The 21,381-nt window shown below is 38.8% G+C and overlaps 1 protein-coding gene and 1 pseudogene across 1 annotated transcript in view; one reads left to right on the top strand and one right to left on the bottom strand.

The window, feature by feature from the left end:
- The first annotated feature begins 1,306 nt into the window (after positions 1-1,306).
- LOC119234654 (upstream stimulatory factor 2-like) lies at positions 1,307-4,844 on the top strand (annotated as a pseudogene).
- Positions 4,845-13,932: 9,088 nt separating this feature from the next.
- Positions 13,933-21,381, bottom strand: part of MINPP1 (multiple inositol-polyphosphate phosphatase 1) — a 29,326-nt gene continuing 21,877 nt past the window's right edge. Inside the window, 2 exon segments of the mRNA XM_037496280.2 lie at positions 13,933-15,184; positions 15,187-15,257. Of these exon segments, the coding sequence (XP_037352177.1) occupies positions 14,862-15,184; positions 15,187-15,257 (394 nt within the window). The 3' untranslated portion in view covers positions 13,933-14,861.

Raw genomic sequence — 21,381 nt, 5'->3', positions numbered from 1 at the left:
GCATATTTTTATGACTCTATTTTTCTGTGACCTTTGACATAATTGTAACTTCTGTTATTACACAATTACCTAAATGGAGCATTTGAGAATGAATCAGCTTTAGTTAATATTCTCAAATATCTGGAGGGGAAGGAGGGAGACGTGAAGAAATCTTGAGACTTACCTTTCTAGCTCAGCAAAGTTCAAACCAGTCATTATAAAAAGCTAATTTTGTATGAGAACTGAAACCATTTTATATGCTAAAGATAGATATGTTTGGCGCAAAGCTATTTTTCCTTTAAGTATTTTGTTGAATATTTTCCAGAGACTTTTTTTAATCATATAAAAGTGAATTATAATTCTGATATCTTTTCTTAATTATGGACAGACACTAGTGATTTCCAAGAACACCGAATTACATGATTGAAAAGAAATACATTAATACTCTTGTCCCTTGGCTGACCTACTGGTCATCCTGGATATTATTAGTGCCAACACTGTTTTACTGAGTACAGAAATCCACCCACCTCCTCTGGTTTTGAGTCATCCTACCCCATTCAGGTACTTCAGTTCTTTTGCTGAAGTATTCCATATCAGAATAATTTTCCCTTTCCAAATTGACATGTACATGCTATCAAGGTTGCTATTTACACCAGCCAATAAATGTTTTAGGAATGACTGACAAACTGAAATTCTGGCTTAAATAATTTCTATTAAGACAGATAAATATTTGGCTCAAATGGCAATTCTGCCTAGGCAGCTACACAAAAACATAAACAATCCACTCAGGAAAATATCTAATTTATTTTTTCATGCTGAGGAAATGACTGATGTAATCTGATGTGTCACTTGATGTATCAAAAGGAAGTCTGTTGAATGGCGGAATCCCAAACATCAGCCATGCTGTGAGTGGTGATTTGGAAGGCAGAGGAAACTCCTACCCTCAGAAGCAAACACTTTTTGCATATTATCTAGGCTGTGCTAGTGTAAACACACTATTGGCAGTTTCTCAGTTTGTGTAGGGGAGGAGGAAGATATATATAATGGATAAGAGCACTGGATTTGGAGTCAGACTGCTAGAATTTTTCTCCTAGACCTAACACTTCCTCATCTTGGACAAGGTACTTATGGCTTTCTGAGTTTCATTTTCCTTATCTATAAAATGGAAATAGAAACAGTATATACCTTGTGGGTTACTGTGAGGATCAGTGGGGTTGAAGGTTAATGGTTTATCTAGTAAGTACACAATCTGTTAGTACTCTTATTCTCCTTTCTTGCCTGTCAGCATGAATCAGCAGAACAGTAAGCTGGCACATGCAAATGGACAATGATTCAGCTTATGACCATAGCCTTCCTCCAGACTTCCATGAATAATGTGAGTTATATTAAAAAAGGAGCAGAAATTTCCTTCGAAGGGAAGGGTGGCAGGAAGTCTGAATTTCAAATGCCTCTTTCCTTCCCATTCTCTTCCTTTGGTACCCTACCCATTGAAGGCTGATGAAAACAAAAATAAAAACACAAAGGACAAGTCCAAGAAAATGCCATAAGACTTTGGCCTGACCCCCATGCAGACCACAGTAAGATGCACTGGCCCATGTGGAAGACTTTTTTTCACATGGCTAGAGGCAGGTAAAGGAACTCCTGCAGCCCTTTCCTCCTAAATTCCATACTCCGGTTTCTCTAGATCTGACTTCTGTAATATTATGGAAAAGAAAGTATAGGAAGAACATATTCAGCAAAGAAGCAATATATGCAAGAGAGCTTAGGCTCCTCATCTAGAGCTCAGCTAGTCCAGGCTTTCTCAGGAGGCAAGCATAGCCCCAGAACTCCTTCCTGAATCAGCTCTTCAAAGGGGAGAAAAAGCCAAAAGACAGAGTCAAGAGCAACCACCATACATTTTTCTCAGAAGTTTAACTCATTCAATTCATTCAACATTTTACTGAGCCCTATTATATGTTAGGTGCTTGTTTCAGATGCTGAAATCCCAACCACGCCAGTTAAGAAGTTAGTGACAGCCACAAACAGGATTCAAGTACTTGACCCATGCACCTTAAACTTGCCCCCTTTATGTTACTGCCTTTGATGGTCTCCCAGACCCCTCTTAAGGGCAGGGTGTGAAAGGGAAGAGGAGAGTCATAGAAGAGGTTTAAGCTTCATGACTCTGCAAATAACAGAGGGCATCAAGAGGGAGATGTTTTCCAGTGTTTACCCTGGTTTCACTTTTGCCCTAGTTGCAGTCAGAAAACCTGGTTCTGCAGACCCAAGAGGGGACTGCCTTCACAAGGCCTCTTAAAATCTCAACTTAAGGCACAAAAGACTTAGTCTCTCTCCCTCAGTTCCAGATCATTATGAGTCTTACATTTCTTTCACTGGACTGTCATTTGGCCCCCAACAGAAAATAAGCATTTTATCTGGCTTGGGGAAAACATGGCTTTCACAAAAGATTCAAGTAGATAGCTTGCATGTACTTGCTTTGGAAAGTGATTTGCCTTATGTCACAGATAGGAAGATTTTAGCATAGGATTAGCCAAGAACAAAAATAATCCACTCAAGTTTCTTGGTCTGAGGTCAAACTCAAGAAACAATAAAAAGAGGCACCGCCAGACACTTGCTTTCTGGGCTAATCCAGAGATGGTTATGCCAACATAGGTACCAAAATGGAGCTGACAACTCAGTGGAGAGTGCTCAGCATAGTCTTCTAATTCATGGTAGGGCTTGGTGGGGTTTTTTGTGGTGTTTTTTTTTTTTCTTTTAAATTCCCACTAACCTATCCCAGCTAATCCTTACAAATCAAATCAAAATTTGTATCAAATTTATAAATAAAAGCTTCAGTTTAAAAATAGTGTGGATGGCGCGTCCGAGAGCCCTGGCCCCGCTGCTGCTTCTGTGCCCCCAGGTCCCACAGCACCCTTCCCACTGGCTGTAATCCAAAATCCCTTCAGCAATGGCAGCAGCCCGGCAGCTGAGGCTGTCAGTGGGGAGGCACGATTTGCTTATTTCCCAGCATCTAGTGTGGGAGATACCAGGCTGTGTCCGTACAGACCACAGAGCAGAGCTTGCAGGCCAGAGGTGAGTTCTATGTGATGATGACACCCCAGGATGTGCTTCAGTCAGGAACACAGAGGACGATCGCACCCCGACACACCCCTATTCCTGAAAATCGATGGAACCAGGATGCCACGGGATGAGAGGAGAGCTCAGCACAATGAAGTGGGGCAGAGGCGGAGGGACAAGATCAACAACTGGATCGTCCAGCTTTCAAAATCATTCTGTAACAGGGTGGTCCCCAGGAAACGGGGAGGTTCCAGGTTCCCTGCCCACCCAAAGGGGGGTGAAGCTGAGCAGGGAGAAGAGGTTTAGAGGAGACTGAGGAAGGAAGGAAGCAGGATGGGGCCAGAAGGAGACCTGGAGGAGGCACATGGAGCCTAGAGACACGTGAAGAAACTGTGCTTGTCTTTTGGTCGTGGACGGGGTGACACAGATGTGGGTGAGACCCGTGGGGAGGTGACATTGCAGCTTTTATCTTGATTTTGATTTTGCTCTTTTCCTTCAGGGCTTGTCTGGTTGTTTCTGACCCTTTTCTGTGGGTCCCCACTGGAAGAGGCTTTAGACTTGTGGCAGGCTTTGGGGACTTGTTCTGGGCGGATCCCTAATGGATGGACTTTTACCCACGAGGGGATGGGTAACTTTGGGTGCTTGATTTAGAAACTAGATTCTTTGCCTTTCCTGTATTGTTTCCTAATTGTATTAAAGTTCCTTCCATTAAAGTCTCATGTTTTGTGTTCATGCGGCGGATGGCAGAACCCTTATATAGGCAGTTTTGCAGGGTTTGGGCTGCCCCTCTCCCTGCCCTGTAACAATTCCACATTGTAGTGCAGACAATAGCAAGACATGAGCGAGCAAAGGCGGGATCCTGTCCAAGGCCCGCGACTACATCCGGGAGCTGCGCCAGACGAACCAGCGGGTGCAGGAGACCTTCAAGGAGGCCGAGCTGCTGCAGATGGACAATGAGCTCCTGAGGCAGATCGAGGAGCTGAAGAACGAGAACGCGGTGCTCCGCGCCCAGCTGCAGCAGCACAACCTGGAGATGGTGGGCGAGAGCGCCGGCCCGCAGCGGGGCCTCGCCTCCGCCGCCCCTTCCCCAGCCCTTAGCACAGAGAGGGACAGACGCTCCTCCCCAGCTGCGTTTTTTTATGGTAGATTTTTAACAAAAAAGGGAGAAATAATGCATTTCTGTGGATCAGCTCCCTCCACCCTCCTCAACTTGGAAACGATACCCTCCCTCCCCGGTGGTCTGTCTGTCTCCCTCCCCGGTCCCCACGAAGCCCCCGCACTTCTAGTGATCTCTCCCGAGGGAGGAGGACCGAGGCCCTGCCTCATCCACTGCATCTGTGGTCCCTAGAGGTGCTGAGCCAGGGTGCTCACGGAACAAGGGGAGCCTTTGGCGGGGCCGTCCCCGGGGTCTGGCCCTGTGCAGGGAGGCCATGTCCATCCCACCTCTTGTTTCTGGATCCCTGTTCCCTTTGGGGGGGGGGGGTGTATTTTCATTTTCTTTATGGAAAAATGGACCAAAAAAATAGAGAAAGTGAGAGAGAGGTATTTAACTGCAATAAACTGGCCCCATGTGGCCCGCCTTGAAAAAAATAAATAAAATAAAAATATAAACAAATATGCTTCTATTTTTATTTCGGTGTTTTGAAATTGAACTAATGCAATGAACCAGGACTCTTTGTGTTAAATACAAAGGATGAAATTCAAAACAGGATAAAACAAAATGCCAGACCTCATAAGTGCTTTCTTGCTTGTTATCAGTAACATACTCTCTCAAAAAATCTCTTCATTTACCAGATGACAATAAAAAGTGAGACACAAAGTAGGTAAGTCACCTCCTGAAGTCATATTAGTTGCTGAGGTCACACTAGACCATTTGGCTGGACTTCGGCCTCACATTCTTGTCCCGTTTGGTTGTTAAACAATACAGCTTTCCTAGTGTCCATGGACTGATATCTAAAGTTACTCGATAAACAACTGCTGGCACGTTAAAACAGGAGCCTGGATTTCTTTAATTGGGGTGAAAAAAATATCGGTTTTCTGAAAGTTTCTGGGCAGGGTTTTTAAAAATCACTTGTTTAGTTCTTTTAGTTAGTATATAAAAAGCAACAAGTTTTTCTTCTTTTCAAGGCTCTTCTTCCTTGATGTAATTATTTTATGATCCAAGAGTCATTCCCTAGTGGCCATCTCTTCCAGTTCTGCATCAGGGATGTGGCTTGCACTGACCATTGCTCTCAGTTTTCTGAGACTATAAGAACCATGTTTAAAGCTTCTTTCTCAGAAATAGAAGAAGACACAAAGAAATGGAGAGACATCCCTGCTCATGGATTGGAAGAATAAACATTATTAAAATGGCCATCCTACCAAAAGCAATATACAGATTCAATGCTATTCCAATCAAAATTTCAATGTCATTCTTCAAAGAAATAGAACAATTATTGATGAAATTCATATGGAATCACCAAAAACCCGAATAGCCAAAGCTCTCCTGAAAAAAAAAGAAGGGAATGGAGGCATCAGACTCCCAGACTTCAAACTATACTACAAAGCCATAATCATCAAAACTGCATGGTATTGGAACAAGAACAGACATACAGACCAATGGAATCGAATAGAAAATCCAGAAATAAACCCACAGATTTATGGTCAACTAATCTTTGACAAAGGAGCAAAGAATATGCATTGGAGCAAAGAAAGTTTGTTCAATAAATGGTGCTGGGAAAACTGGGTCGCTACATGCAAAAGAATGAAGCTTGACCACCACCTCACACCATACACAAAAATCAGCTCAAAATGGATTAAAGAACTAGACATAAGACCTGAAACCATAAATATATAGAAGGAAATATAGGCGAAACACTACGTGATTTGCACATCAAAGACATCTTTACAGACACATCACCCAAAGCAGTGATAGTGAAGGCAAAGATAAACAGCTGGGACTACATCAAATTAAAGAGCTTTTGCACAGCAAAAGAGACAATAACAAAAACAAAGAGAAACCCCACCAACTGGGAGAACATTTTTGCACCCAACACTAATGATAAAGGACTGATCACAAAAATCAGCAAAGAGCTGATGAGACTCACAACAACAAAGAAAATAATCCAGTCAAAAAAATGGGCAGAAGAGCTTAAAAGAAACTTCTCTGAAGAGGAAATGCAAATGGCCAACAGGCATATGAAAAAATGTTCAACATCACTTGTCATCAGGGAAATGCAAATCAAAACTACCATGAGATACCATCTTACACCAGTGAGAATGGCACATATTAAAAAAACTAGCAACAACAAATGTTGGCGAGGGTGTGGAGAAAAAGGAACTCTTCTGCACTGTTGGTGGGAGTGCAAACTGGTCCAACCACTGTGGAAAGCTGTATGGAGATTTCTGGACCTACTAAACATAGAGCTTCCATATGATCCAGCAATTCCACTCCTAGGTATTTACCCAAAGGACACAGAAACATCAATTCCAAAGAACACCTGCACCCCTATGTTTATAGCAGCACTGTTTACAATAGCTAAGCTTTGGAAACAACCCAAATGCCCAAAAATAGATGACTGGATCAAGAAGATGTGGTACATATATACCATGGAATATTACTCAGCATTCAAAAAAGATAAAACACATGCAATTTGCAGAAACATGGATGGCGCTGGAAGGGATCATGCTCAGCGAAATAAGCCAAAAAGAAAAAGAAAAATACCGGATGGTCTCACTCATAGCAGGAATCTAGAAAACTTAAATAAGGGACCAGGAAAATGAATAACTATAAGAAAGTGAAAATCAAAATCAAAAAAAACTATGAACCAGAGACACTTTTAGGGGGGCGGGGGTGGGAGGGGGGGATTGGGGTCAGAATGGGGGATTGCAATTGTATGGGGAATATAACAATAAAATTTATTAAAAAAAAAAAAAATAAAGTGACTATTGAAAAAAATAAATAAAAGCTTCTTTCTCAATTGCTGCCCTTTGCTATTTGTGTAAGATTCAATTTTTCCGTCAGAGGTGTTCAGCTGTTGAAACCTTATTCAATCTTCAGTTTGGAATACCAGAAACTGATGTAAGTAAGAGCCAGCTCTGCTTGAAAGAAAAACTGAAGAAATCCCTTTCTTGTCAGAACATTAAGAAGGGTGCATGTGGCAAACCATGCATTGGATTTCTTGATTCTTTGCTTTATTTGCAATGAGGATAGCTGGGAGACATGGCAGAAACTTATGATGCATGCATCATAAGTTGTAGATTCATAAACTAAGAAATTTAGAATTAGAATAGACTTTAAGGACCTTGGTATAATAGCCTTGTTTTACTGAACTAGGGTTCAAAGAATTCATTACTTATCCCCAGATTTGGAAGTAGCTACAAATATTAAAAATGTACAATTGGATTTCCAGTCAAGATGATTGGATAAGTCTGCTTACATTTGGACATACTGCCAGCTCAAATAGTAATAAGTAAAACATAAAGATAAAAAAAAAAATTCCAAAGATGCTGAAAGGACTGAAAAGTAGGCTACATATTCCATGAATTAGAAACAGAAGTGTAACATGGAGCAATGTGAGAGTTGCTAATAATGACTTTATGAGCCAGGAAACAGGCAGTGGTGGCTGTACCTATAATGACAAAAATTTAATGAGAACTAAAAATGTTTCATGTGAGATGGAAAAATAATGATTTACTGCTTGAAACTAGGGTCTGGGTTTTCAAAGTATGAAAAACTGCTGTAACCCACTTCTGGGAGACAAGGCCTAAAAGGAAGCAGTGGGTAAGCCTTGGCAGGTGAGGGAACAGAGGGTAATGAGCCTTGAAAACCAGGAGTGCAATGCTTCTGGATAGGAATGGGTTGGTGACTACACAAGAGACACCTAAATGCCATTATGAGACATGGTTTTGAACTGGGCATTTGGATTATAGCAACTGCCAAGCCATTATACAGACTGAGGTGAGAAGAAAAAGAATGAAGAAGCAAAAGAGGAAAAGGAGAAAAAGGTAACATTAATAAACACAATTTCTATGTTTAACAAGTATGCTAAAGATACTGTAACCCAAAAGAATCCAATGCTTAGAAAAACAACAATAAAATCAGTCATGAGAACATGAATTCATTCAGGATAAATTAAAATTAGTTTTATGGAACTAACAGTCTCTAATGGAGCTTTAAAGTCTCTGATGAAGACTTTAAAATATTTACAATGGTCAGAGACAAGCTGAAGATCATCTTTCATTTAAAAAAATAAGATAAAGGGCCTCCCCGGTGGTGCAGCGGTTGAGCGCTGGGTTGCGAAGATGCCCGCAGCCACTGCAGCGCTGGTTCGATCCCCGGCTGCTCCCCGGCCACCAGAGGAGGGTCCCACATGGCGCGCAGACCTCTCCTGCCGCCCGCTGCTCCCCTCAGCAGTGTACTTCGGTCCTTCTGCCTGCTCTGCTCCCCGCTCTGGCTCTGGTGAATTCTCTCACCCTCCCGCGCTTCTGACTGTACCTAGTGCTTGCATAAATAAACAAACACAAACAAACAAATCTTTAAAAAAATTAAAAAAAAAAACAAAAAAAATAAGATAAAAAACAAGAAATAAAATAGATATGATAAAGAACAAATTAGAAGTATGGAAATAGTAATAAAATCTTTAAAAAGGAAAAAAACACTTCACTGGATTGGATCAATGTCAGACAGGACAATAATTAAAAAATAAACAACAAAAAACAAATACTCAGCATCGAGAAAAGAGGTTTAAAAAAGAAAAGCAGTGAAGAGATTAGAATTATCAATTTAAAGGTCAACAGATTGAAAGCATCTAACAGGAGTTTCAGAGGAGGAGAGTGAGAGAAATAGCAGAAAAGGAATATTGAAAGAAAGAAAAATCCACATGTTTCTTGAACTAGAAAAAGATATGAGCTTTCAGCTCTACCTTTTCATACTAAAAAAGACAATTTCACACTTATATTTTGAAGAAAAAAGACAAAATCTAAAAGCTACCAGATCCTACAAATCAGTATAAGAAAAAGTAGACAATCCAACAGAAAATATGCAGATTTGAACAGGCACTTCAAAAAGAAGTCATGTAGCCTTCTAAAAAGGTGTTCAATTTTATTAACAAATAAAGAAATGAAAATTAAAAAACAATGAGATAACTTGTCACACCACAAAAGTGGTTAAAATGAAAAATATGGATAACACTAAATGTTGATAGAATGTTGCCCAAATAGTATCTGCGCATACTATTGGGAGTGTAAATTGGCACTTCTTTGGAAAACTGTTTATCAATAATTACCAAAGCTGAATCTATGAATATCCTATAATCTAGTAATCCTCTATAGATGGAATTGTCTACATAGATTCATAAATGCACATGATTACCAAAAGACACAAGAATGTCAATAATAGTACTATTATACTAGCCCAAACTTTCACCTACCCTAATATCCATCAAGAGATAAATGGATAGATGAATTATGGAATATTCATATAATGGAATATAATCCAACAGTGAGTATATAACTCATGAAAAACATTGAATAAATCTCTTTAACATAATGTTGATCAAAGGAAATCACTGATTGGAAAAAAAATACAAAACATGTACCTGATGAAGGATTTGCATATAGAATTATAAAGAACCCTATACATTTCAATAGAGACAAACAATCCACTTTTAAAATGGGCAAAAATTTTGAAGAGGCACTTTATCAAAGAAGATATATGAATAGTGATAATCTGCTAAAGATTTAGAAAGGCAAATCTGAGATAACAGTGATGACACGATTTTTTAACTTTCCCAACTCGTCACGTCCCATAAAAACAAAGCAACTAAAACTACAAAACCACAAACTCACAGCAACTTTCATAACAAAAGTTGATGAAATACCTCCAAGAATTCCTAAAACTCAGAGCTGGAGACAAACCACTGATAGGTACCCATATCATACAAGGGTCATCTTTGTGGAATGTAGAGGGAAGCTAATGGGTAAAATGATGAAGAAGAATGGGGGTACCCAAGTGTAGAGTAAATGAAGAAGATCAGGCTTTTGCACCATTGGCCTCTGTGGCTATCACCTGTGGCCTTGAATGGGAGGCACTTGGGAGCATGGGCCCTGGGTACACTTGCCTGATGGTGGACACCTGGAGCATGGTGTGGGCATGCGTAAGTGGGTACACCTGAGCCTGAAGGCTGAGCGTATAAGAGCAATGTGGCAGAGGACCGTGCGGCAGAGAGCAGTGGAGACCAGTTACAGAGGAAATTGCACAGAGATTTGCGGGGGGGCGGTCCCAAGTTGCTCTCTTTCTGCTGGCTTGTTTCTCCTAACCTGTGGAGATGATGCCAACGGCTTCAAACTTCTCTTTTAAGCTGCCTGAACCGATGATGAACCTACCGAGCCTGGGATGGTTGCAGAACACCAAGTCACCTCTAAGTCTTCAATAAAAGTGTAGAGGATAGACAGCAACAGCCAAATTGCTGTTATGCAAGGAATTACCCTATGCTCTGAAAGGACTTGAGCAGAGAGACCCTATGAACTCTTGAATTTTACCAGCTGAAGATCCATTCAGGACACAGCTCCACTACTGGGAACAAAATCGTTATTAAATAGGTCAGGAAGAAAACTGAGGCATAAAGTAGCAGCAGCCCCAGCTTCAAAGTGTCCTAGTGTTGGACACTCTACTCTATTTCCCATACTAGAATAACCTGAAAGATTTCAAAGCAGACTAGATGGGATATAGAATCCCATTTAGTTCCGATTGTTTATCTACAGAGTTTTGTGTACTGTTTATGATTCAGGAGAGAAAAGGAAAAGGATTATTTCTATCTCATTTCTTCAATCTTCTGCCCCAAGGACCTCAATCTCTCCTCAGAGGACTCACCTAGTACGGAAGTCACCTAGAATGGAAGTAGCAAGAAAAGTTGTGAAATGTAATTGTTTTTTCCTACCATGATAGCGTTTGGTGGATTAAGGAGACAGCAAAAGTATAATTATCTAAAATAGTTCAGTTAGAACAATTTTCATCTTAATTGCAAAGAGTGACGGAAAGTTTCAGGAAGCAACAACGCAGACAGAAAAAAAAGCACTAAATCACCAAGGCAAGGCAAGGGAAAGAAAAAAGTAAGAAAATGAAGCTAATAAGCTCTCAAAGAAGAACAATTATACCTCGAGCAAAATCAGTGTTAGTGTTCTTATCAACCAAACAGACCTTTCTCATGGTATGCAAAGAATATTTTTACCAGTAAATACTTTTATAATTTACCTCAAACCTGGATTTGTTGAAAACATTTTCAAAAGTACCCTTCTTGTTAATGTTCATTCAAGAAGGCAATCAGAACTAAAGTTGGTAGGATGCACTCAAATGAAAAAAGCAAAGAAAATCTATACATTTTCATCCCAACTTTATTTTCCTGCAATCCAAGGTAAAACATTGCTATTTGGTATGATTTAGTATTTACATTTTAGGTCTGGGAATGTTCAAATTTTTTTTTCATATAAATTAATATTAATAATGTTCCCATCCTTTTTCTTGAAGCAGAATTGTCTCAAAAAAGACTATTACACACAAACCAATAAAAAAGGTGCTTATGAGTAGACTGAGTAGCCTTGTAGTTTCCATCAGAAAACTGATGGAAAAAAAGATGTTTTTTTTTTTTTAAGAAATGCAGGAGAGGGCCTCCCCGGTGGCGCAGCGGTTGAGCGCTGGGTTGCGAAACTGCGCGCGGCCTCTGCGGCGCCGGTTCGATCCCCGGCTGCTCCCTGGCCACCGGAGGAGGGTCCCACATGGCGCGCAGACCTCTCCTGCCGCTGCTTCCCTCAGCAGTGTACTTCAGTCCTTCTGCCTGCTCTGCTCCCTCTGGCTCTGGTGAATTCTCTCACCCTCCCTCCCGCACTTCTGACTGTACCCAGTGCATGTATAAAAAAACAAACAAACAAACAAACCAGCAAACAAATAAATAAAGCATGCCTCTATTAAAAAAAAAAAAGAAATGCAGGAGAAAAGCTAGATATAATTATATGTAAATGTAAATATTTTCAGCTTGTGTTTGGCAAGTCAGTCCAAATTCTGTAAGATCACTAAGGAACTACATGAAATACCATCTCAGATAAATATATTCCCCGAAGTTACACTTATATACTCTGGCGTGGTCGTATGAAACTCCCAAATAGGGCCTCCCCGGTGGCACAGCGGGTTGAGCTGTGAAGCTGTCCACAGCCTCTGCAGCCGCGGGCTCGATTCCCGGCAGGCCAGGGAGAAACTCACATGGCGCAGCAGACCTCTCCTGCCTCACCCACTGCTCCCCTCAGCACTGTCTTTTGTCCATCTGCCTGTCTGCTCCCCCGCTGTCTCTGGTGAATTCTCTCACCCTCCCGCGCCTCTGACTGTACCCCAGTTCTTGTATAAATAAATTAAAAAAAAAAACAACTCCCAAATATTTTAGGGCATGCCTTAGTAGTTTGCAAAAGGATTTAAGTAATCATAAAAGTTGATTATTCCTGGAAAAAAGCAAAACTCAAGCTCTTTTTTTTCTTTACAAGTTGAATTTTGCTTTCAGTGTTAAAATTAATCCAGATTATATAGCTAAAACAGCATAAGTGAATATGTTGAACAGAAACTTCAAATTAACGACCATAAAAAACTACGTACAATGCTTTACATACATCAAGCTGTAGATTAAATAGAAAAATGGCTCATGTCTACAGGTTATTAATGACCAAAATGTCAGAACCACTGTTGATTGAATTTTCGTTTAAGTATTTGGTCACTTAAATGAATTAACTCTTGTTAAGCAAAATAAGTCAGAAGGAAAAGATAAATACCAGATGGTTTCACTTATAGGTGGCATATAGATAAACTGAACAAAAGTCAAGAAAAAGACAAAAATTGCAAGCTGATCATAGATTTGAGGCATCCAGCAAGGGATGGGGAGGAAGAGATATCAAACAGGGAGTTAAGAGCTCAAGGGACTATGGTGATAGATCATGGTGCTACGGTGGTGGGAAACTATGGGGACTACATCTGAGAAATCAAATACTGTACAAAAATGAAAAACGATGTAAGAAAATAAAATTTAAAAAATTATGTAAAATACCAAAAAAAGAGGTAACTTCATTGAATGATTAATAACTTATTCATTCAACTTATTATGCCCACAAACTAAGACTAGGGATTAGACATTAATAAGTACTCAACAGATATTGATGAGCTGACAGTATTAATTTGTAACAATCAGAATGAAGAAAAGTCTTGAAAAAAAAAACACATAAGTTAAAATAAACCACTCATTCAGAATGATGTGCACAGTATAAGTCCTTTATAGAAAAATTTTTAAATTCTCACAAAACACAAGTTTCCAGAGTCAAGCATGCAATGGAATGGCGAATACTGATTTTTATCCTTACCTCCAGGCAAGGAATAAAGACAGTAACATCAGGTAGGCATACCTCATAGTCCAGAAGTCTGTAATTGTTCCTATTTGGATCTAAAGCAAATGTAAATTTATTTTGATAAAACAGGATGAGGTACATGATTGTTCATTATATCATTCTCAAACTAACAAATCTGTAAAACAAATTTACAACTAGAAAAAGAGAATACCAGAACTTTGCAGGAAAAAAATGTACCAACAGATCAACAGTATTTACTAGCTAATCATATATTTTATGCATATAATTATTTAAGATCAATGATCAATAGATTGATGATCTATACATCTTCTTTTATAATTTCAGTATAGTTAACTTTTTGGCTTTTAATAAAGCAAATTTCCTTTTCTTCTCAAGAAATAAAAATTTGAGGAAAATTTATATTAGAAGTATCTTATATCATCCAATTTAGTCAGAGCTGCTTGAAATTTCAGGCTTTAATGATCACTTACTGATCTACATTGATATGGAGAACACAGACATATAATAAAGTCACAAGCATTCTATTTTATTATAGCAAACACTTTTATGGCATCATGAAATGAGTTAATACACGTAAAATTAAGCCACACAGGATTAAGTCTTTATTTCAAAAAAAAAAGGAGAAAGAAATTAAACCACCAAAGATACATTTCACATAATAACAAAATATAAAAGAATGAAGCAAAGTGACAATGGAAAAATGGCTAAGTAATGGATTTAAGCAACTTTAAATCCACCTGACTTCTTGCCTTCTTTGTCCTTCCACTGTTACATATGTAAAACAAGTATGGTAATAAAGAATGGCCTTGTAAGACTTAGCAGGAAGTTTAAAGGAATTTTCAAAAAGCATTCAAATAATTTATAAATACCATTAGTAAAAATATTTATTTTATTATACTTTCTGTTCAGTGATGGAGTCCTTTAAAATCAGTCTTTGTTTTTAAACATTGATTCAAATACTCAACTGGAGAGGTATTCGCTTTCTTCCAAAGTGATACTTTCGTAGCGTATCACAGTATTTCTGATTAAGAAAAAAACCATACGAGGCGTGCACTACCTGAGGAAAGAAATAGTACTGCAGCACAACTGGCAAAGTTCTAAGACTCAGTTCAATCAAGCTGTGAATTGTCCATGTTTGTGACTCCAGCACTTTCCAGTATCATAATAAAATCATATTCTTTGTCTCGTGTGAGATTTCTTATATAAATTAGAAGAATTTAATTTCTGTAAACATTTGCAGTGCCACCAATTTCTGTGAATGGTTGAGAGTGCTGCTCCAAAAAAGAATCATTTCTTACATGTCCACGTCCAGACCCAAAATAAAAGTCAACATTTTTCTGTGAAAAGAGAAATACCCAAGAAATATGAAAGCTCTCTTATCCACTTATTTCACGCATGTAATAAATCCCCCATAGATTCCTGATAAATTAAAAATGTTTTCCAGTTACTTATAGCTCATCAGATGTATTGTTCACCTTTGGTAATCGACATTCTTCACTCGAGTGACAACTCTGAAGGATGTCCTTGTAGTGGGTCTTCAGATCTTCGTATAAAGAAACAGTTTCTTGTGAGTGAGCCAATGGTAATACTTTTTCATTCAGTAACATCTGAACTTGGAATTCTTCTTTAGGATTCTTAGCATTTTTACAATGATAAAGAACAAATATTAGGTTGGAGGCATAGGGCACAATATGACCACTTCGGAACTTTCGATGCATTTGTTCCTTGTAATTGTAAGCTGTTAGGGGCTCCTTGTCTTTGAAGTAGCCATGAGAGAAAGTAGTGGAAGAAGGGTCTCTGCATGACCAAACTGGAGAATGACTGGAGAAGAAATTGGCTGAGACCTTAAAAGAGAAATTGAGAAAAAACAAGTACATATATTTGTGTCATAGAATATAATGTCTACACTTACAAGTAGTGTACACTTTCTTATTTTAAGAATCTTTACAAATACAACTGAACAACATGGTTGAAATTCTGTGTGGTAGATAACACATTTATACTAGAGGTTAAGGACCAAAATCCAGGCTCATTGTAGTATTACAAATCCACCTAAAATAGTGTTCATGCATATTATTCTTTAAATTTAATGAGAGAATAGTTTTTTGAATCAAGAATTTGAAGCAGATTATTGTATTTCAAAATTGCTTGCTTTTCTGTGAATGAAATTAAGCAAACTGTCCCTTAGTAAATATTGGTAATTCTGCGGAGCTCTTCTGAATTCATTTCAAACTTATAAAAGACAAGCAATATTCAGCATATGTCCCGGGGAAAACCAAATCTGAACAGGTAATGGTAACTCATATAATCCTTCAATCATTTACAAGACCTGACTTGGGTATCACATTCAGAATAGAGAGACAAACAACCTATTCTAGCTGACATAAGTTGTATAATAGTTGGAAGTGAAATTTATACCTGCCAGAAATAAAACAGCTTTAACATTATGAGTGTAGGGTAAGGTAAAAAATGTCAGGCTTTTCTGCCCTCCTGCCATTAGGATAGATGACAGAACCCTGCGGTCCAGAATGCATGCCTGATGGCGGGCACCTGGAGTAGGGTGTGGGCATAGGTAGATGGGATTCACCTGGGCTAAGATTGGTCTTTTAGGGGTGGCATCATGGGGACGCCAGCAGAAGCAGAGGAGCAGAAGCAGAACGAATGGAGAAAGGAGAACCACGAGAGAAGCAGAGAGAACGTCAGAATGCCCAGAAAGAGTGAAGACTTGACAGCCTCCCAGCCTGCTGTGTGCCTGGTAAATCCTAATAAAAGCCTGCAAAAGCCACTGAGAGCTCCAGGACTCTCTCCTTCTTTACCCCGTCTTGCATAGGATCATAGAAAACCTGCACAGTGTCCTTCCATCCGTTACAATGAGCTAAGTTTAGTTTTTTTCTTTTCAAGTTTTCCATGAGTTTTTCTGGTGAATATTACTTAGCCATTCCCCAGATTTTATAGTAAAACTATTACTACTATTTTTTTTTTTGTGGGACCCTCGCCGGCGGCCGGGGAACGAGCTGGCGCTGCAGAGGCTGCCGCTGCGCCACCAGGGGAGGCCCCTGTTACTACTATTCTTTAGTATAACTTGTAACCTTATTCAACACAATCATCTGACTTCTTGCTACCATCTCATACTTTAGTTAATAAATTTAGTGCATCTGGATTTTCTAGAAGGACAGCAGCATCTGCAGCAGTTTTGCATCTTTCTGATTCCCCACAATAAAGCAGATGAAGCAACTAGATAACAAAGTCAAAAGCCATGAGAAACAAAACATAATTTATGTGTGAAAGTGTTCTTCACAAATGTAAAGGCAGGAATAGTCACTGAGCAGGTTTTCTGATCCAGCAGACTGGGTAAAGGAGTCAGAATCCTTAGTGGCTTTTTGCAGATCTTTTTATTGGAATTTACCCGGTACACAGCAGGTAAGGGGGCTGGGGGGCCGGGAGGCTGGCAGTCCTCCCAGCCCCCAGCAAGTCTTCATTTTATCTGGGCTCTCTGGCGTTCTCTGCTTCTGCTTCTTTGCTTCTCTCTTCGCTTCTCTTCGGCTTCTGCTGGCGTCCCTGTGACGCCGCCCTTAAAAGCCCAGTCTCAGCCCAGGTGAATCCCATCTATCTATGCCCCACACCCTACTCCAGGTGCTCGCCATCAGGCATGCATTCAGGACCGCAAGGATCCATCATCTATCCTGATGGCGGGAGGGCAGAAAAGCCTGACATTTTCTTTACCCTCCAACAAATCATCAGCAGGCTCAAAAATCAGTATATTTATCAGTATGAGTATGGAAAAAGTGAAGGGAAGTCACAGAGCATGTAGAACTATAAAAAGCAGGAGACTCCCAGAAGCCATTAGATAGTCACAGGAAAATGCTGTGGGTCAATTTGAGGAAATGACTGCAACTGTGATAGGTTTAGCCCAATTAGTATTTGGTGAATGCAAAGGAAGTCTACCATTAGCCCACTCCTGGGGCGGGAGAAATTTATCCTCGGTGAGCTCTACAGTCACTCCAAGACTACATTCCAGGACAGAGCCCATGTGAAGGAGAAATTGCTGAAATGGAATCAAGCTTTGGCCAGAGAGAGACAGTAGAAACAAAGAAAAAGTAGGTCCAAGTAAAAGTGAGGGAGGGGACTAGAGTCAGGAAATTTCAAAAAAGAAAGCAACCCACCATATTTCTGAACACACACAGAGCAGTAAGTAAGCTCTGAGAGGTGAGAAAAGCAATCTGACATGAGACTTCTCCTAAATGATCAGAAAACTAAATTCACATTACAATGAGTAACAGAAAAGTAATAAAGAGTAGAAATACGTTCCTATGGGAAAAAAAAGGTATACTAGGAATACATACTCAAAAACTAAATACAAAAAAACTCCATTAACATTAGTCACAATTATCTTTTGAGATTTATAATCTCTAAAAGATGGGCAATTTTAAAAAACACCAACCAACCATTAATCACTGATATACTTTTATTAGGTAATCTAAAGTATCTTAAACTCATTATTTCCAAGAAGCATCCACTAGATCCAAAGTTACAAAGTAGCACCATTCAGACCATAGCTATGTTTGGTTTGACCTGCATCAATATTGTACTGTATTGTCAGTATTTAAAAATTGGTAAGATATAATGTTCTTAAAAATTCTGATTTTGGGCTCTTTTGAAAAACCGGAAAGATCTAGCAAGATATAGTTCCCTAAGACAATAATCAGCTGACTAGGAATAAGGGTTACCCTTCAGAGAGGACATTTACCTGCTACACAAGATACAAAGATCACTCCAAGTTATCTAACATAGGTTGGATTCATTCATTTGTTACTTGCCTGGCCCTATTATACATTTGAGTATGTTTAAGTCAAATCTAATACTATTACCATAATCTAAATATAATGGAATTGAATAGTGATAAAGTTAAGGAAAAGGAAGTAATATTGGTTTACACTGTAACTTCTCTAGCCATGAGGCAGAAAGCTCAAAGCCAGGAACAACCAGAAGCTCAATGCTTCCTTATGCTCTCTGTAAGATCTATTTAGGACACACAAGAGGTCAGGAAGGATTGTGGTAATAATATTCCCATTGCCTCACAAAAAACGTATCTGTGAGTTACTCTCACCTCTCTTCCCCACTGAAGAATTTCAATGAACTGAGAAGATACATGACAATATATACAAAACATTATATTTTCAATATATAATTAACTTAAAATTAATGGACTACCTTATATTCTTCTTTTCAAACAAGTTTTCAGAATGCAGTGTGTACTTTACTCTTAAAGTACATCTCAATTCACACTATCCTAGTTTTCAAGTACTGAATAACCATACGCGGCTGCTAGGTACTGTGGCAAACAGTATAGGATAGAGAAATGTGGGACAGTCTTACATATTTGCATTCAAAAGCCAATCAAATAAAAAGAAAAGAGAAAAAAGATACAAAAAATGACCAGTACATGTTAGAAAAAAATATGTGATGGAAAAAAGAAAGAAACCAACAGGTCTATGTACAATTATGATGAGTTCAAAGTCCTATTACCTTCCAGGTACAAAAGAACTTAAATCTAGGTTTGACCTACATTTATTTTAAACTTGAGGTTCTTAGGTTTTTATTTCAAAAAGCATTAAAATCCATTTTTTCTTTTGAATGCCTTAATGTCAGGCATATGTAAAAATCAACTGTTTTTTATTTTCAACATAGTATTGAAAGTCCTAGCTAATGCAATGAGACAAAAATGAAAGGTATTCTCAATATGGATTGGGAAGGAAGAAATATAACTCTCTGTTGCAGATAACATGATTGTCTGTATCTACCAAAATTCTGGAACTAGTAAGAAATTACAGCAAAATTGCAAGTTACAAGGCTAACAGAAAAAGTCAACTGCTTTTATATAAACATGTAGAAATTTCAAATTAAAAACACATTACCATTTATTGATACATTAATAGAAAAAACAACACTTAGGTATTAAATAAGGAAATATTTAGAAGACCTATATGAGAAAAACTACAAAGTCGAAGAACAACTAAATAAATGGAAAGATATTCTATGTTCAGGGACAGGAAGACAATATTGTCAAAATCTCAGTTCTTGCCAATTTAATCTAGAGTCAACAAAATCAAAATCAAATTCCATTTTTGTGGGTATGGACAAACTGATTCTAAAATTTATATGTAGAGGCAAAAGATTCAGAAAGGTTAACTCAATATTTAAAAGCTGATGTGTTCAAATATATGACACTACTTGTTTTAAAGATTTATTATAAAGCTACATTAATCAAAGACAGGTGATACTGGAAAAAGAATAGAAAAATCAATCAATAGAACAGAGTCCAGAAATACATCCACATAAATATAATTCACTGACCTTTGACAAAGGCACAAAGGTAATATATCAAAGAGAGTCTTTTCAACATTAATTGTTGGAACAGTGGACATTCTCAAATGCAAGAAAATGAATATAGGGCCCCCTGGTGGCGCAGCAATTGAGCGCTGGGCTGCGAAGCTGCCTGCAGCCTCTGCAGTGCTGGTTTGATCCCTGGCCGCCAGTGAGGGTCCCACATGGCTCACAGACCTCTCCTGCTGCGCCCGCTGCTCCCCTCAGCAGTGTATTTCATCAGTCTGCCTGTTCTGTTCCCTGCTCTGGCTCTGGTGAATTCTCTCACCCTCCCACGCTTCTGACTGTACCCAGTGCTCGTATAAATAAAATAAATAAATCTTAAAAAAAAAAAAAGGAAATGAATATAGAGTCATACCTTATACCCCCTCACAAAAATTAACTCAAAATGGATCAGATATAAGTCAGTACTATAAAACTCCTAGAAGATAACATAGGAGAAAATCCAGATGCATTTATTTCTATGCACATGTGATTTAACAAGGAGGATACTTTATCAAATTCATCGAGTATTATAACATTTTGCTTGAATAACAGCATTAGGTATCTCACTGTGAGGCAGTAATGTTTAATGCTATTGTACTTTTTTAGGACTTTTTTTTTTTAACTTAGATCAACCCACCACTGTCACTGTGTTCCCCTTTCCTTCCTTTCATTCTCCCTCTTTACCTTAGAGAAACTTAGGATATTTACTAATGTCTACTAATTTTTGAAAGTGTTTTGGTATCAAACTGCAATGTAAATGTGCAGCATCTGTTATTGTTTTGACTTAGTTTGCAGCACATAATTCTCTTAAATTCCCTTCATTTTTTTTTAAAATAGCTGCATTTCATCATATCTATGAGTGTCTAATACCTTTTACATACTTCACCTTCTTGATCCAATAGTACGTCAATAGCATTTAGGCTGCTTCCATGCCCTAGCTATAGTAAAGAATGGTGTTATGAATATTGTGGAGAATATGGAGTTTTTTGTTGATGCTTTCATTTTCTATGGATATATGCCTAAGATTAGGATTGCCAGGTTAGTATTTCCATTTTTCATTTTTTAAGGTAATTCCAGAATGCTTTCCAGATTGCATCAGTTCACACTCCCACTAACAGTGTAATAAGGTTCTTTTTCTCCATATCCTCTCCAACACTTCTTGGTTTTTTTTTTTTGGTTTTAATATGTGTCATTCTCATGGGTGTGAGGTGGTATCTCATTGTAGTTGCTTTTTTTTTTAAAGATTTATTTATTTATGCATACAAGAGCTGGGGTACAGGCCAAAGGTGCAGGGTAGAGGCGGTGAGAGGACTCACCAGAGACAGAGTGGGGGACAGAACAGGCAGACTGACTGAAATACACTGCTGAGGGGAGCAGCAGGCGGGACAGGAGAGGTCTGCTGCACCATGTGGGTTTCTCCCTGGCCGGCCAAGGATCGAACTCGTGCTGCAGAGGCTGTGAATTGCTTCATAGTGTGGTGCTTAAACTCTTGCACCACCAGGGAAGCCCTCTCATTGTAGTTTTAATCGGCATCTCTCTATTAGGAATGATGATGAATTTTTTTTTATATGCTCCTTTGGCCTTCTGATTATCTACTTT

This window comes from Talpa occidentalis, unplaced genomic scaffold, assembly GCF_014898055.3.
Source record: "Talpa occidentalis isolate TD23 unplaced genomic scaffold, MPIMG_talOcc4v2.1 talOcc4.8, whole genome shotgun sequence".
In the NCBI taxonomy this organism is placed as follows: Eukaryota; Metazoa; Chordata; class Mammalia; order Eulipotyphla; family Talpidae; genus Talpa; species Talpa occidentalis.
The sequence above is the reverse complement of the archived record's forward strand: the minus strand, read 5'-3'. Positions and strand labels throughout refer to the sequence as shown.